This window comes from Rana temporaria, chromosome 1 (genome assembly GCF_905171775.1).
Source record: "Rana temporaria chromosome 1, aRanTem1.1, whole genome shotgun sequence".
NCBI classification, from domain to species: domain Eukaryota; kingdom Metazoa; phylum Chordata; class Amphibia; order Anura; family Ranidae; genus Rana; species Rana temporaria.
Genome location: NC_053489.1, coordinates 363842274 through 363859019, shown reverse-complemented (window position 1 = coordinate 363859019; position 16746 = coordinate 363842274). Strand labels below are relative to the sequence as shown.

The 16746-nt window shown below is 47.6% G+C and overlaps 1 protein-coding gene across 4 annotated transcripts in view; it reads right to left on the bottom strand.

Annotated features, from left to right (window-relative positions):
- The window catches only part of LOC120910299 (mitotic spindle positioning), a 197625-nt gene that overhangs the window by 93737 nt on the left and 87142 nt on the right, over positions 1-16746 (bottom strand). For 2 of the 4 annotated variants that reach the window (XM_040322097.1, XM_040322103.1), the window contains exon 1: positions 10153-10363. In XM_040322097.1, coding sequence (XP_040178031.1) covers positions 10153-10212 — 60 coding nt within the window. In that variant the 5' untranslated portion in view covers positions 10213-10363. Of the gene's footprint in view, positions 1-10152; positions 10365-16746 lie in introns of those variants that run through there. The other 2 variants (XM_040322091.1, XM_040322090.1) reach the window with 2 other exon arrangements.

Genomic DNA, 16746 nt, shown 5'->3' with positions numbered 1-16746 from the left:
AAAGGACGCCAATTTTGTTTTGGAGCCACGTCGCACGACCGTGCAATTGTCAGTTAAAGCGACGCAGTGCCAAATCGCAAAAAGTAGCCTGGTCATTGACCAGCAATATGGTCAGGGCCGGCGCTAGCGCAAGGCAACTTTGGCACTTGCCTTATGGCGCCGGCGCCAGCGCCAGCCAGGGGACAGGGCGGAATTTTAGTGGCGGTCACCCGATCGAGACCTCAGACCAGCAGCGCCGCGCGGGGTGCAGTTCACCCAGGCGCCACGGAGGTGGAGGTCTTGATGAGTGTGGGTCTGCTGAGACGGTATTGCGTTTGCAAGGGTCTCAACAAGGGTGTCGGGCTGCTGAGACGATTTTGCGTGGTTGCAACAGGTGTCAGGTTGCTGGGCCGAGATTGCGTGGTGGCAAAGTTTTTATTTTATTTTTTGCGTTTTTTATATTTTTTATATTTTTGTATATTTTTGTTTGCAATTTTTTTTTTTTTTTTTGTGTTTTTTATATATATATATTTTTTTTTTTGCGTTTTGTAAGGGTCATGTGTTGCATGAGATGATTTGCATGGTTGCAAGGTCTCAATCAATAAGAATTGGGTTACTGAGAAAGGATAGAAACACCTGGTTTGTTTGTACCTTTAAAGCGGATGTGCCATGGGAACAAAATATTAAAAGCCAGCAGCTACAAATACTGCAGCTGCTGACTTTTAATATTAGGACACTTACCTGTCCTGGAGTCCAGCGCCGATCGCAGCAGAGCACGAGCGATCGCTCGTCATTCTGCTGCTCCCCCCGCCATCCACGCTGAGGGAACCAGGAAGTGAAGCGCTGCGGCTTCACTGCCCGGTTCCCTACGGCGCATGCGCGAGTCGCGCTGCGCCCGCCGATTGGCTCACACGCTGTGTGCTGGGAGCCGAGTGTTCCCAGCACACAACGGGCGACAGACGGGATGTGACGGAATGCCCGTCTTTCGCCCGTAGTGTGTGGCCGGAAGTGGGTGCAAATACCTGTCTTTAGACAGGTGTCTGCACCCCCCTCCCCCCTGAAAGGTGTCAAATGTGACACCGGAGGGGGGGAGGGTTCCGATCAGCGGGACTCCACTTTAGGGTGGAGAACCGCTTTAAGCGATCAGTATAAGGTAGGACAACGTCCGTTTGATTCCTAGGTTCTGTAGGGGCCACTTATGAACGATATGAGAGACAACGAATAGTAGTAATTGATAGGACATAAAGAATGTAATAAGAAATTTTGCTTGCGACAGTGGGCCATGCGAGTGAGTTTGCGGCGGACTCTGGCTGGAGTGAAACATATCGGGAAGGTGTAGCGCGATGCCGTGCATGGGGCAAAACAACGAGGTTTGGTGTAGGAAATAGAACGCAAAGTGCGTACGAATAATTTGTAAGCTCCACTGCGGGAACTGAACATGGTACGGGTGACACCACGAATTTGACATGACAAACAAGTTAACGAATCCAGCCTGGGACAGTGAACGTGCGACTGTGTTTGCAACACATTCGACGAGTGTGGTGTGGCGCCATGCATGACGCACAGGCAATAACTTTGGTAAATAAATGAGAGAGAAGAACCGTGTACAAACACATCGTAAGTTCCGCTGCGGGAACTAAAACACACGGCATGGGGGAAACAACGAATGGCAACGGTAGAAAGTATGCAATGTATCTGATAGAAATCAGTTATAAAGAGAAATGACTGAAACAAAATGGTTGTAAAATGCATGAAATTAATCCGATACGAATTGGTAGTAAGGAGTATTGAACAAATCTGATATCAAATTGGTTGTAGAGTGTATGCTACCCCTTGCTGTGAAACCGAACACCTACCAACCACCCATTCCCCCAGGCTAATCAAGTGCAGACAAGGCACCAGGTGAGTGCAATTACCACCTCAATCTGCCAAAGAACCCATACAAACAATACATGCTAATTTTCAAATGGATGAGACATCAACCCCATGGACAGTTGTAAGCAGCTGTCAGTGATAGGGCAGTCTAGTGCTGCAAGAGCAAGTGGTAAAGTAATCATATGTGTTCATACTGCAGTCAAATTGTTTATGTTTTTGTAAGTATTTATGTTTAACACTTCTGCCTCTAGAGTGTCTCCAACACCATTTTGGAGGAGCCCTGTGTTCTGATAGGCCGCACAAGATCTCGAGAGATTTGGGCGACCATCTTTGGGTGGTTTCTTTGTATAGGAAAGGTCAGGCCAGTTTTTAGGCAGAACACGTGTGGATGTAGATAGGGACAGAGAACCTGCTTGTGAGGGAGAGACAGGAGAAGCCAGGGAGAGTGTTCCGGCCTGTGAGGGATAGTTTAGGGGTCCTACGGAGTCCTGCAGTGGTAACCTTGGTCGGATGAAAGACTCCCAGCTGCTAATGTGTTTCCAGCCTCTTCCAATAAGCATTGTGAACTGGGGTATATAATATACCATTAAGTGGGAAGTGCCTGTGATACTCAGAAAGCCACATCGCTTAGAACTACAGTATCTGTACTGCATATATGTGCCTCCATGCCTGGAGAGGAATCATTTGCCGTTTGATTTTAAAGACTGTTACTACTACCGCCTCTCGGTAATAAACGTTACCTTGTTCAAAGAACTTTACGTGTGTCTCCCTCAGTGAATCGCCGCACCCCTCACCCCGCTTACATTTTGGCGTAGTCGGCAGGATGTCAGTTCCATCGTCCTCAAGCGGGGGGAGCGGCCTTAGCACTGATTCCAAAATTCAATGGTGAAAATATTCCCCTGACAGATTGGGTGGAGAGACTGGACAGCTCGGTCCGATTGTTCGAAATACCCGCAGCACACTTTGCAGATTTGGCGGTTAATGCGCTAGAAGGAGAAGCCCGCCGGGCTGTGATGGTTCTGCCCGAGAAGGAGAGAGATAACAGATCCGCCATTGTGGCCCGCTTAGAATGTTTGTATGGTGAGAGTACCTCCATAGCCGAACTCCGTAAGAATTTCTACAGTCGGGAGCAGTATGATCAAGAGACTATTCCTCAATTTGCAGTGGCATTGCAGGAGATCTGGTGCCGGTTGGAGGAGAAAATGGCCCCCACAGGAACTGGAGTTGCTAACCCCGATCAGCTAATACGGGACCAGTTCCTCGCTGGTGTGTGGTCCCCTTCATTAAAAAGAGCCTTGAAGGATCGAGTGAGGGCTGATGGTACAGTGAAGTTTGCAGTGATCCTACAAGAGGCCATCGAGAGGGAACAGGAAGAGTCGAACCATGAACGGGCTGGTGCCAGAAGCCAGGTTACCCGCACTCAGGGAGCCGGGTGGCTGGTGGGGCGGGAAGAAGCGACTGCCCCATGCCCTGCCACAGTCTCAACGGTGGAGACGCCCGCGATGGAGAAGGTCGTATGAGACTTAGCTGAGATGGTCGCCTCCCTCAGCCAAGAGGTGGCAGCCTTGCGGAGAGGGTCAGAACAACCCCGAGCGGGGACCAACCCACTCCGGAGGGACCCAGATACTGACCGAAAATGCTGGCAGTGCGGACAGTTAGGCCACATCGCAAGGGACTGTATGAAACGGGGAGCCCAGGACGTACAAAGGCATCCTTTAAACTAGTGATTCCTGTGGTAGAGGGGCGACCCGCAGGAAATGTTCATTCACCGCCTCAACGTGATCCTACAATGATTTCTAGTTGCCCCGTGGTGACAGTGATGTTCAACGGACAGCCGGCCAGATGTCTGGTGGACACTGGATCAGAAGTCACTACCATGGCCTATTCGTTCTATCGGCGACATTTTGGGCCGACCCCAACGCTAGACCCCTCCTGGGTGAGACTGAAAGCTGCCAACAACCTTCCTATTCCAGTAGTAGGGGTCACTTGGATGTCCATGAATGTATATGAGCAGGCCCTCCCTAGGGTTGGAATCGTGGTGACTCGGAATGCCTCTTTCCCAGAGATCCCAGTAGTGTTGGGCATGAACGCCCTAAAGGAACTGGACTCCTTTGGGAGGCTTCAACACAAGCATCTGGGCAATCGGAACCACCGCTGCAGAATCTGATCAAAGCTTGTCGGGCAGTTCAGACGCAGAGCCAAAAACATACTGAGAAAGTGGGGCTCATCCACCTCCCTGCCCGACATCGGGTTATTATACCCCCACGCCAGGAGTTGGTGTGCCCCCTTCCCGTTGCGGCTAGAAGACCCATCAGAGGGGCCACTGTGATGGTAGAACCACAACGCAATCTGGAAACCAAAGGTGAATGGCTGGTAGCCAGAACTTTGTCTGTTGTCCGTCAGGGACAGGTGTTGGTGCAACTGGTTAACTTGGGGTCCACCCCTATTCAAGTGCCCACGGACATGACCATTGCCGAGTTATATACAGTACCCAAAAGCTGCATTACTGACCCTTGCCCTGAGGTGGAGACCGCCTGCGCTGCTCTGCAAACGGCTCTACCTGATTCAGCAGAAGCCCATCTTCCGAAATTGTTAGCACAACTGGCACTTCCGGTGCCGGGAATGATTTTTGACCAACGTAACAAGCTCCAGCAATTAGTTCACAGACATATGATGGCATTCTCTCAAGGCCCTGAGGACTACGGTTGTACTAATGCTTTGGATCATTCCATCCACACCGGAGACACAGCTCCTGTTCGGGAAAGATATCGCAATATACCCCCCGCTCTTTGTCAAGAAGTCAAAGACTTGTTACGCGGTATGCTGAAAGGGAGGGTGATTCGAGAGAGTTGTAGCCCCTGGGCTGCGCCCATACTCCTGGTGCGAAAAAAAGATGGCAGCTTACGTTTTTGTGTGGACTATCGCAGATTGAATGCCTGTACCCATCGGGATGCTTACCCACTACCCCGGGTCAAAGAATCCCTAATGGCCTTGGGGCAGGCACAGTACTTCTCCACGCTCGACTTGGCCAGCGGATATTGGCAGGTCCCCGTAAAAGAGGAAGATCGTGAAAAAACTGCCTTTATCACCCCTCTGGGACTATTGAATGAGTTTAATCAGATGCCCTTTGGCCTGACCAATGCCCCCAGTACGTTTCAACGGTTGATGGAACGTTGCTTGGGAGACTTGAACTTTGAATCTGTCCTGATTTATTTAGATGACATTATCATCTTCTCCAGAACGTTCGAGGACCATTTGCTACATCTGGATCAAGTCCTCCAGCGGTTGACCCGTGAGGCATTGGAGGCCCTCAAGGCGCAGCTGACTTCTGCACCCATATTGGCCTACGCGGACTACCGTAAACCCTTCCGGGTGTACACCGATGCCAGCCTTCAAGGACTGGGGGCTGTGCTTGCTCAGGAGCAAGATGGAACTGAGCGGGTCATCGCTTATGCAAGTCGGAGCTTGCGTCCTACCGAACGTAATCCAGTCAACTGCAGCTCTTTTAAACTGGAGTTGTTAGCGGTAGTCTGGGCCGTCACCGAAAAGTTTGCTGAGTACTTGGTGAGTGGCCGGGTGGACATATATACTGACAACAATCCTCTCGCCTACCTAGAGATGGCGAAACTGGGCGCCTTGGAACAACGCTGGGTGGCACGATTGGCCTGGTTCAGCTATACCATTCACTACAAACCAGGGCGCTCCAATGGTAATGCCGACGCCCTCTCTCGATTTCCCTTTGACCGGCCTCAGGATGATCTAGATCAACAACTCGAGGGGGAGGAGGTCGTTCCCTCTGGGGTCAACACGCAGGAGCAACTGGCTTCAACGACTCTGCAAAGTAATCAGGGCCTACCAGGAGGGTAGGAAATTCACACTCCTCGAGAATGGTTGCAACTCCAGCGGAACGATCCTGACCTGGATCAGCTCGTTAGATACTGGGACAGGAATCGGAAGCCAGATTCCAGGGAGCGAAGAAAGCTCTCACCAACGTTGTGCCAGCTGCTAAAACAGTGGGATCGGCTGGAAAGATATAATGGACTCTTATACCGACAAGCACAGGTGCCTGGAGAGTCGCGAGTTATTCATCAGCTGGTTATCCCTCAATCTGAGGCCTTGGAGGTTTGTCGAATATTTCACCGGATTGGAGGACACTTCTGTGCGGAACGGACAGAGGCCCTTATTCGTAAGTACATATTTTGTCCGGGACTGTCTAAGTGGGTGCAAAGGGCATGTCAGGAGTGTCAGAGTTGTGCCATCCACAAGGGAAGAACAGCGCAAACTACCCCTCTGGTGGTGAGGACGGGAGAACCCTTTGAATTGCTGACCATGGACTTCCTGACAGTGGCTGACACATCGTCAGGGTATCGCTATGCCTTGGTATTTGTGGACCACTTCTCTAAGTTTGCCATCGTAGTGCCAACTAAAGATCAGACTGCCACCACTACGGCTAAACTGTTCTGGACCTATGTAGTCCAGCCCTATGGGTGCCCCAAAAGGATTCTGTCGGACCAAGGGCCGAACTTTGAGTCTAAGGTGTTTTCTGAACTGTGTCGTCTTAGTGGTATTCGGAAGTCGTATTCTACTCCTTACCACCCCCAAGGAAATGGGGCCTGTGAACGTTTTAATCGCACCTTGTTGGGATTAATTCGCACCTTAGAGCAGGAACATCGAGAACGTTGGCCGCAGTATGTAGGAGATGTCGTTTGGGCTTACAATCAGACTGTGCATAGAGTCACTGGTTATACTCCTCATTTTCTGATGTTTGGGCATTACGGCCGGTTACCGGTGGATTTACTTCTAGAAACCCCAGAGCCTATTACATCAAGGACCCCGGACGAGTGGGTCCAAGATCACTGGCACCGGCTGGATCAAGCCAAACAAATAGTGCTGGGAAAGCACCAGGATTTAGCCGAGGAAAGTGCTGTCCAATTGTTGCCACTTGCAGCGGGCGACAGAGTCTTGGTGAGGAATCCCAAACATTTGAGGGGCAGCAAGCTGGAGCCTAAGTGGGAGCCATGTTCGTATCGGGTCGAACACCAACCTTTCACGGGGCGGCCTGTGTATGATCTGGTCTCAGAGAAGCCAGGTGGGCCTCGTAAAAGACTGCATCGTAATCTGCTTCGTCCCTGTGTGTTCAGTGCGGAGTCACAAACGGATAATCCTGTTACTGTTTTCCCACCGTCGGCTAGACGGGACTGCAGCCAGGAAATCTTCAACAGTGACTCTGCAACATGGTGTTTGCCTCCTCTGCCTGCAGTAGAGAGCTTATCCCCAGCTGAAGGAGCTACAGATAACCAAGCTACTGTAACTGAATGGAACTTGCTAGCAGGGGAACCAGATGTGCAAGTTACCCCCATCCCTGTGGAGGATGATCCTCTTAGGGACGAAGGAGCGCCTATTGACCCTGTCGTGGGTGAGGAACAGTGCCCTGTTGTAGCTGATGGAGATAGACATTTAGGGAATCTGGAGCCTCGCTTCTCAAGGCGTATGACACGGGGACTGAAACCTGTCCGCTATGCTGACTATACCTTGAATTGTTGTGTGGCTTATTGACCTGCTTGTTATCTTCTCGCACTGTGGTAATGCAAGGGATTGCACTTCTTAAACGGGGGGGAAATGTAAGCAGCTGTCAGTGATAGGGCAGTCTAGTGCTGCAAGCGGTAAAGTAATCATATGTGTTCATACTGCAGTCAAATTGTTTATGTTTTTGTAAGTATTTATGTTTAACACTTCTGCCTCTAGAGTGCCTCCAACACCATTTTGGAGGAGCCCTGTGTTCTGATAGGCCGCACGAGATCTCAAGAGATTTGGGCGACCATCTTTGGGTGGTTTCTTTGTATAGGAAAGGTCAGGCCAGTTTTTAGGCAGAACACGTGTGGATGTAGATAGGGACAGAGAACCTGCTTGTGAGGGAGAGACAGGAGAAGCCAGGGAGAGTGTTCCGGCCTGTGAGGGATAGTTTAGGGGTCCTACGGAGTCCTGCAGTGGTAACCTTGGTCGGATGAAAGACTCCCAGCTGCTACGGGTAATGTGTTTCCAGCCTCTTCCAATAAGCATTGTGAACTGGGGTATATAATATACCATTAAGTGGGAAGTGCCTGTGATACTCAGAAATCCACATCGCTTAGAACTACAGTATCTGTACTGCATATATGTGCCTCCATGCCTGGAGAGGAATCATTTGCCGTTTCATTGTAAAGACTGTTACTACTACCGCCTCTCGGTAATAAACGTTACCTTGTTCAAAGAACTTTACGTGTGTCTCCCTCAGTGAATCGCCGCACCCCTCACCCCGCTTACACAGTGAATTTTATAGCCAGTGAAGCCTGTGGCGAGTGATATCAGACAACCACCGACAGTGGCTTGGATTTACAAATGAATCGTATGTTTGGCAGGAGGAAGTTACAAATGTACTAAGCCTGTGCCGAATGATGTTGGAACATGAGCAATAATAACTCAGAGGCAGGTTTTTTACAAAAGGGATGCAGGATGCAGGATAGGAAGCATAACAAATTGCAAGATTGCACATGATACGAAAAGGTTTGAATACTACCTGCGACAGTAAGCGAACTGCTGACGAGGACATGAACGGAGAAGCCGCAATGCGCTTGTGATGTTGAATGCGCAGACTCACGGACATGAGGTGAGCTGGGAAGAGTCGGCCCAGTGACGTGTAGTACCGCACACTGAACCGACAAAGAACATGTGTGAGTGGGCTGCTTAAATACCCTCCGGGCTCCTCCCATAAAATACATTTATGTTAAAGTTAACCAATAAATACTGAGTACATGGAAAAAATATTCGGGCACAACTGTCAAAACCCGGACTGTCTGGGTCATTCTTGTACAGGTGGCAACCCTATCTGTTTACTCACCCTGACAAATGGGGTCTTCGTCCCTCATCTACCACAAGCTCCAGACACACACAAGAGTCCCACACCAAGGCGGCCAACAGAGGTTACATAGTTATATACCTTTACAACCCCTTTAAGACTCCACTCCAGGTGTTCAGTAAAACTTGAAAAGAAGGTATGGACAGCCACACACCAGTAAGCCTAAAAAGGTGGCCTTTATTCATAAACGGAAAAAGGCACAACAAAAACACCAGGCAGTGGGGTAATAGCTGACGCGTTTCACATTGGAGTTCAATGCTTAGTCATAGCTAGAAACAAAATGAAAAACATTTCAAATATATGTATCACCCTAAGGACATCGTGCGGTCTGCCCCGCCTGTGATTGGCCGTCAATAACTGTGAAGACGACCATCACCTGTGTGAGTGGGCCGAACGAATGAATCACACCCATCAAAAAAGAAACCATACAAATTAAATCAGACAATGGTAAAGATTAAAAATCAAATGAAAAATCGGTAAAAATGAGACTAAAATAAGATCTAGGTTCACTAGATCTTATTTTAGTCTCATTTTTACAGATTTTTTATTCGATTTTTAATCTTTATCATTGTCTGATTTAATTTGTATGGTTTCTTTTTTGATGGGTTTTTATTGCCAAACCTTAATTGAACAAGCTGGATTGGTTACCATGCACAGCTGCACTAAATGCTGAGCCCTTCAGTTTTAGTAAATCTACCCCATAGACCAGTGATGGCGAACCTTGGCACCCCAGATGTTTTGGAACTATATTTCCCATGATGCTCACCTACACTGCAGAGTGCAAGAGCATTATGGGAAATGTAGTTCCAAAACATCTGGGGTGCCAAGGTTCGCCATCACTGCCATAGACCCTTTGCTATTCTATCCTAAGTGGAAAAAAAAAATGTTGGTTACACTTTGAATTTCCCAAAGACAAATTCCCTACTAGAATCTGCCTGGCAATGCTGTATTGCCAGCTCTGAATCTGCAAGTGAGCTTTGATTGTAGCTGCATTATTGCACTTGCAACAATCTTTTTCTTTTATTTGCGCTAAATTCAGATTTTCAGGGCAAACTTTTGAGGCTTTTGTCCTTCTAATTTTCAAGTAGAGTACTTCTTGAACCTTAGAAGATGAGCATAAACCCTGAAAGCTAGACCTGAAAATCTGAATGTTAGTGCAAATAAAAAGATTATCACGGACAGTGCTTACACTGCAAGAGACATAGTGAACTTTGGATACTGTTGTGTTTGCAGCCTAAGGTAGGTAACGCTACCATAAAGTTATGTAGTGATATGTCCCCTGAAACTTCACGGTCCCTTAGCAGTCACATTAGCTGATATTACATGGTTACAAATACATATTTTCCATGCCTTGAATGCCCACGGTTATTCAACACACTAATCACAGCACTCTTTGCACTTACCTGCTCTCTCTTCTCCAAACTGCTGCACAGCACCTGCCATGGAGAGGGGTATTTAAACATCCTAGGCTTGCACACACCACCGGGCAGCTGCCAGGGGTACCCAGATACTTGTCAGCTGGGACGATCAGGAAACAACAGGAGCACTGGCGGGGAGCTGTTCTAGTCCTACAGAACAGATCTCAGAGTGAAACAGAAAGGCGGAGAAACAGAAATGACCTTGTACATACTCGCTGCAAATATATCTCACACAAGTGCCCTTGCAATAAAAAAAGAAACTTTATGAACACAAACTAACTATAAAATAACTGGTGACTGAATGTATTCCTTTTTTGGAAACGTTATTCTTAAGATAGTATGCATCTCAATAATAATTATTATTTTAATAACAACAGCAGTAACTCTTATGCCGCATACACACCATCAATTTATGTGATGAAAAAAAACGACATTTTCTGTGAAGTAAAAAACGACATTTTTGAAACTTCAATTTTCAAAGACGAAGTTGCCTACACACCATCGTTTTTCTCACAATGTTCTAGCAAAGCGAGGTTACGTTCACCACGTTTTTCCATTGAAGCTCGCTTCATAACTAGCTTCTGGGCATGCGCGGGTGTAAAAACGTTGTTTTAAACGTAGTTTTTTGCTACACACGGTCAATTTCTGTGAAGTAAATGCTTCAATTTTTTTTTGTCGTTTTTCACAAGACATAAAACAACGTTTTCCCCCACACACGGTCATTTAAAGTGACGTTTTTAAAAACGTTGGTTTTTTTCATCACATAAAGTGATGGTGTGTATGCAGCATCACTCATGCAACAACATTTTTTATTAAATCAATAAAGTTTTAGAAGAAACTGACATTAACCTCCCTGGCGGTATGATTATTTCAGATTTTAGGTGCTGAAAGCGGTACCATTATTTTGCATAGACATTTGGCGTTTTATATTGTAGGCCTGTAATTCTTAGGAATAACTCTCTTAAATCTGTCTCTCTAGACATGATAAAGTTTGAAACACAAAATCATAAATTATAATATAATAAATAACTATAAATAATTATAACAAATAATAATAACAACAATTATTCAATAATGTTATAAAATCACAAACACTGAAATTTGCTCAGTTGCAGAATTGTCGCTGTCATTACTTTTATTGTTTGATGACGAATTTCCCCACAAATCGTTATCGCTCAATTCTGCAAGTGATTATAATTTATTATCGCTGTTTTCTAGCTACTCTAAAACCACTTTTGACATAAAGGGACACTTTTTGGTTGCTATGGACAATCTCCAGTTTCCAGGCAGAAAAACCAGTGGCCCAGATTCTCAAAGGGCTAACGACGGCGCAGCGCCATGTACGACGCCGTAAGTCCTAATCTTGCCCGTCGTATCTATGCGACTGATTCTTAGAATCAGTTACACATAGATATCCATTAGATCCGACAGGCGTAAGTCTCTTACGCCGTCGGATCTTAACTGCAATTTTTTTTTTGGCCCGCTAGGTGGCGCTTCCGTTGATTTCCCCGTTGAGTATGCAAATTAGCTAGATACGCAAATTCCCGAACGTACGTGCGGCCGACGCAGTAAAGTTACGACGTTTACGTTTGGCTTTTCCCGGCGTAAAGTTGCCCCTGGGTCTATGAGGTGCTACCAATGTTAAGTATGGCCGTCGTTCCCGCGTCGAAATTTGAAAAGTTACGTCGTTTGTGTAAGTCGTCCGTGAATGGGGCTGGATGCCATTTACGTTCACGTCGAAACCAATGACGTCCTTGCGACATCATTTGGAGCAATGCACCCTGGGATATTTTACGGACCGCGCATGCGCAGTTCGTTCGGCACGGAAACGCGCTTCATTTAAATGCTACACGCCCCCTATCCGCCGAATTTGAATTCCGCCGGGTGATTTACGCTACGCCGCCGCCGCAACTTTACACGCAAGTGCTTTGTGAATAAAGCACTTGCCTGAAAAACTTACGCGGCGGCGTAACGTAAATCAGATACTTTACGCCCGCCCATTTTTACGCCGATCTACGAGAATCTGGGCCAGTATTTATAATATAAAACTGCATGCAGGACACTGGGCAGACCACTAGGGACAAAGGGGTGTGTAATTATTTGATACAGGACTGTAATCTGTAAGATTACAGTATACTGTATCTATACTGTGTTTTTACTTTTTTTAATTTGACGACGAACTCCGCCCCTGTGCGTCACGTCCGCTCTGGAACGGAGCTCGGCAGCACTAGGCAGTCGTCAGGGTGTGAATCGAGTGAGATGACAGCTCGCACACACAGCAGGGACACATCGCAGGATCCAGGGACAAGGTAAGTAACTTCCCCTGTATCCTGCAGTGCGATCCCCAATCTGGCTCGGGGTTACCGCTTTTGGTATGTAAAATTCACCCCGAGCCAGACTCGGGAATACCGCTAAGCAGGTTAAAGCAGTCATTTTTCATCTTTCCACTTATTAAATCGTCTGCCCTTGTTTTAACTTTGGATAGTAAAATATATTTTTTCTGCCAGTAAATACCTTATACAGCCCACTTCCTGTTTCTTGTCTGGTCATTAGCCTAGGCTTATGATATCATGCACAGCTCTCTCTCTAACTCTCATGAGAGTTTGCCAGGAAGGGATGGGGGATAAGTCATAGGAGGGCCAATGAGAGCTGCAGAGCTGGAGGTGTGTGTGTGTGTGTGTGTGTGTGTGTGTGTAAATCCAGGGAGCGAACAGGCAACAGCTTCAGCTGCCCTCAGTTAAAATGAATTCAGCCAGACTTAGTGGAGGGAGATTTCTGCAGCATATTTGGCAAGTACAGAATCACAGTATATATAAAATAATCTGCAACTCTCAGGGGTTTCTATACTAATTTATAATAATATATCATTCTCTTGCACCAGGAAGCTAGTGGACGTGAATGGTAGGTTTATTTTTCTTCAGTGTCACATATGCGATTTTGAATTGATTACTGTATTGCCGTCATTTATATTCCTCCTCCATGTAACCCTGAGCTCCTTCTTCAGCTTATGTCATTTGTAAAGGCCTCTCCTTCACTTCCAATTTTGGTGACTGGTGATCTTAGTAATGTAATCAACCCAGAACAGGATAGATTTCCCTCTCCTCGCACTTTACCTATAGATGGCCTCTCTTCTTTAGAGCCCTTTCACATTGAAGCGTTCTTACAGCTTTTAGCGTTAAAAATATCGCTATTAAAATGCTCATAAAACACTCTCCATGCATCTCCATGGACCCTTTCACACTGAGTCCTGCAAGCAGCATCTTTGGAGCAGCTTTTGGGCGCTGAAAAAAACGCTCCAAAAACGCCCCTCTCCATTGAAATGAATTGAAAGCGCTGTAAAAACGCCTTACCCTTTCACACTGAGGCGTTGCACTGTCAGGGCGTTGAGAAAAGTCCTGCAAGCAGCATCTTTGGAGCATCTTTTGGGCGCTTAAAAAAAAAAACGCTCCAAAAACACCCCTCTCCATTGAAATGAATTGAAAGCGCTGTAAAAACGCCTTACCCTTTCACACTGAGGCACTGCAAAAACGCCCTAAAACGTTAGGGTCTTAACGGTGCTTTACCAGCACATTGGGATTGCAGATGAGGCTTCGCTTGAATAACGCTCAAAAAACAAAAACCCCCTGTGATGCATTTGCCTATATGTCTCATTGTAATTCTCCCTGCTTGTTTGATGCTGTGTTAGAGGTAGAAAGTCATTTAATGTGTGATTCAGTCCTCTGCTAAAACAGCCTGTTGAAGTGCTAATGTCCCCTCACTATTCTAAAGATTAATTGGTCTATTGTGTTGTGTGAAGGAGATCTGTGTTTACCCTTAAAAGATGTGTATTGTATCATCAAGCTAAATGATTAGATAAGTGGCATGTTAATTATTCTGATTGCTTCATTGTAATAATTACCCCCCACTGATGTCAGTATCTAAAGAAATGTGTCTGGCAGGTTCGGTGCCAGAGGGTCTAGAGACTGATTAGTTCAAGGAGAGATCATTGTTTCCAAGGATCTGTATTGAAGACCCCCACTGTGTGAGGGGGGGCGGAGATTGTCATTAACAGCTTGTAACCTGCATATAACCAGCTGAATGCTGGCATTAAAGTGTGTTGTTCCAGCAGTAAGCTTGGCATGTGTGGCTTATTGGGGCGACTCCAGGAATATCCCCCCTTGTGGAATATTGGGGTGATTATCTTTAAGGGAAGAAGGGAAGACTTTGACGGGGGTATCATTCTAATACCGTCACAAATGGTTGGCAGCAGCGGGATTTTCCCTTCTACTCTCCTTTACACCTGGAGTCCAAGCAGACACTGGAAGAACTACTGGAAGTTCGTGGAAGGATTGCTAGCAACAAAACCAAGCAGGTCATCATAGCAGAATTAATGGAGCTAGACCAGGAGAACGTGATTGCAGCAACGCCAGCAGTACAAGAGATGGAGACACCAGTGATTCAGGAAGAGGAATCACCAGCCAACAAGCTAATGAGAGAGAAGCTAGCATGGTTCGGTCCGAACCCAACGCCGGATGTGGTGCTGAAAGTGATGGACCTGTTAGTAAACGCAGAACTACAGTTAAAACTGGCAGCAGTCCAACAAGCAGCCGCACATTCTCCAAACAGTGAGTACAGCACAGCAGACGCAAGGAAGATTCCGTTTAGCGCTTTTAAAGCTTTTGATGAAAAGGACTGTGAAATTAATAACTACCTGGCAGATTTTGAGAGACAATGTAACCTGCACCGAATAGCTAGAGGAGAGTGGGTTGCAATATTGTCAGGCAAACTGTCAGGCAAAGCTTCTGATGCTTTCCGGACCGTGCCAGATCAGGATATCCATAGCTACGCCAGGGTTAAAGAAGCGCTCCTGGCTCGTTATGCAGTAACCCCAGAGTCCCACCGACAGAAGTTCAGGGACTCACGCAAAACCACGAAAGACTCTTACGCGGAATGGGCATGCCAGTTGTCCCTGTCGGCCTCTAACTGGGTTAACAGCAGCCAGGCCACCACCGCAGAGGACATTTTGCAACTAATGCTCCTGGAGCAATTTTACAATCACATCCAGGCGGATGTCAAAGATTGGGTGAGAGATCGCAGGCCCATGACTCTACCAGAGGCCGCGAAGTTGGTGGATGAATATGCGGATACTCGCAAGACAAACCAGGTCACACCACGGGTACAACCTCCACGACCAACGGCGCCCTCACACCCACCAGCCGCTAGATACCAACCTCCTAACAGACCGATGACATCTAGCCCTCGTTATCCACGCCAGGAGGACAACGAACAAAGCTGCTTCCGGTGCAAACAGCTGGGTCACTTCAAGCAGAATTGCCCCCTGAATGACAACACCAGGTCAAATTGGTCTCAACCTGGGTACCGCCCACCAGCAGCAGCCCATTGTGTAGACTCGGCTTGGGATCTCCAGGAGCTGGGTCCGGAAGAACCATTGGACACCCTTTACGAAGTCCTCACGGTACAATCTGGTATTACGGACAACAGGGAACACCATTGTCAGCTGGTCATGTGTGACAGCCATGAGCCAGAGGGGCCCTGGAGGGAGCTGGGCAGAAAGAGGCACCGCCGGCCACCCTCCAAGAAGAAGAGGTCCTGGAAGCTGTATAACAAGCTGACCTGGGAGGAGAAGAAGCGACTGGAGGAGAGGGAGTCGCAGTGGGCGTCCCAGATGCGGGCCGAGATGTTCGCCAAGGGCCCACCAGTGGCCCCTTACACCACCACCCAGTTCCTGATGATGAAGGACCACGTGGAGAGCCTGCAGGACATGAGCAAGCAGGATCTGATCCGTGAGTACATGGAGCTGGAGGAGTGCATAAGCCGCATTGAGGAGGAGAACAACCACCCGAGGTCACAGCAGGCTGACCCCCCCAGGCTCCATGAACTGGAGATGGAGCTGGAGAAGCTCAAAGAGGAGAACCGGCGGCTGCGGAGGGAGCAGAGGGTGGCTGACCCTATGGGGCACTGATCCCCCCCCCCGGACTCTGAGCACCAGTGCTACAGCATTTCAACAAATATAACTTTTTCTTTTTATGAATCTCCTGTGATTGTCACTTCAGAGCCATAACCTGCCCCTCCCATAGCGGGACACCTAGACGGCGGCGCACAGACCCATTCGCCGTCTTCACACTGACTGCTGGTGACTCTGCAGATCGCACAAAGACTTTGGGATTGAACGGCGTGTGATCTGACGACCCGGTGGCATACCTGAGTCTGAAACAGTTGCCAATGGAGGTCAGTCACGCCAAACGGAGTTAACCTCGGACTAAAAGCTCTGAACCCGTCAACCCTACTGGACCAGGAAAGGTCCAACCGGGTTTGCCGGAGCAGGGAGAAAAAGGGGGGCCATTGTGATGCATTTGCCTATATGTCTCATTGTAATTCTCCCTGCTTGTTTGATGCTGTGTTAGAGGTAGAAAGTCATTTAATGTGTGATTCAGTCCTCTGCTAAAACAGCCTGTTGAAGTGCTAATGTCCCCTCACTATTCTAAAGGTTAATTGGTCTATTGTGTTATGTGAAGGAGATCTGTGTTTACCCTTAAAAGATGTGTATTGTATCATCAAGCTAAATGATTAGATAAGTGG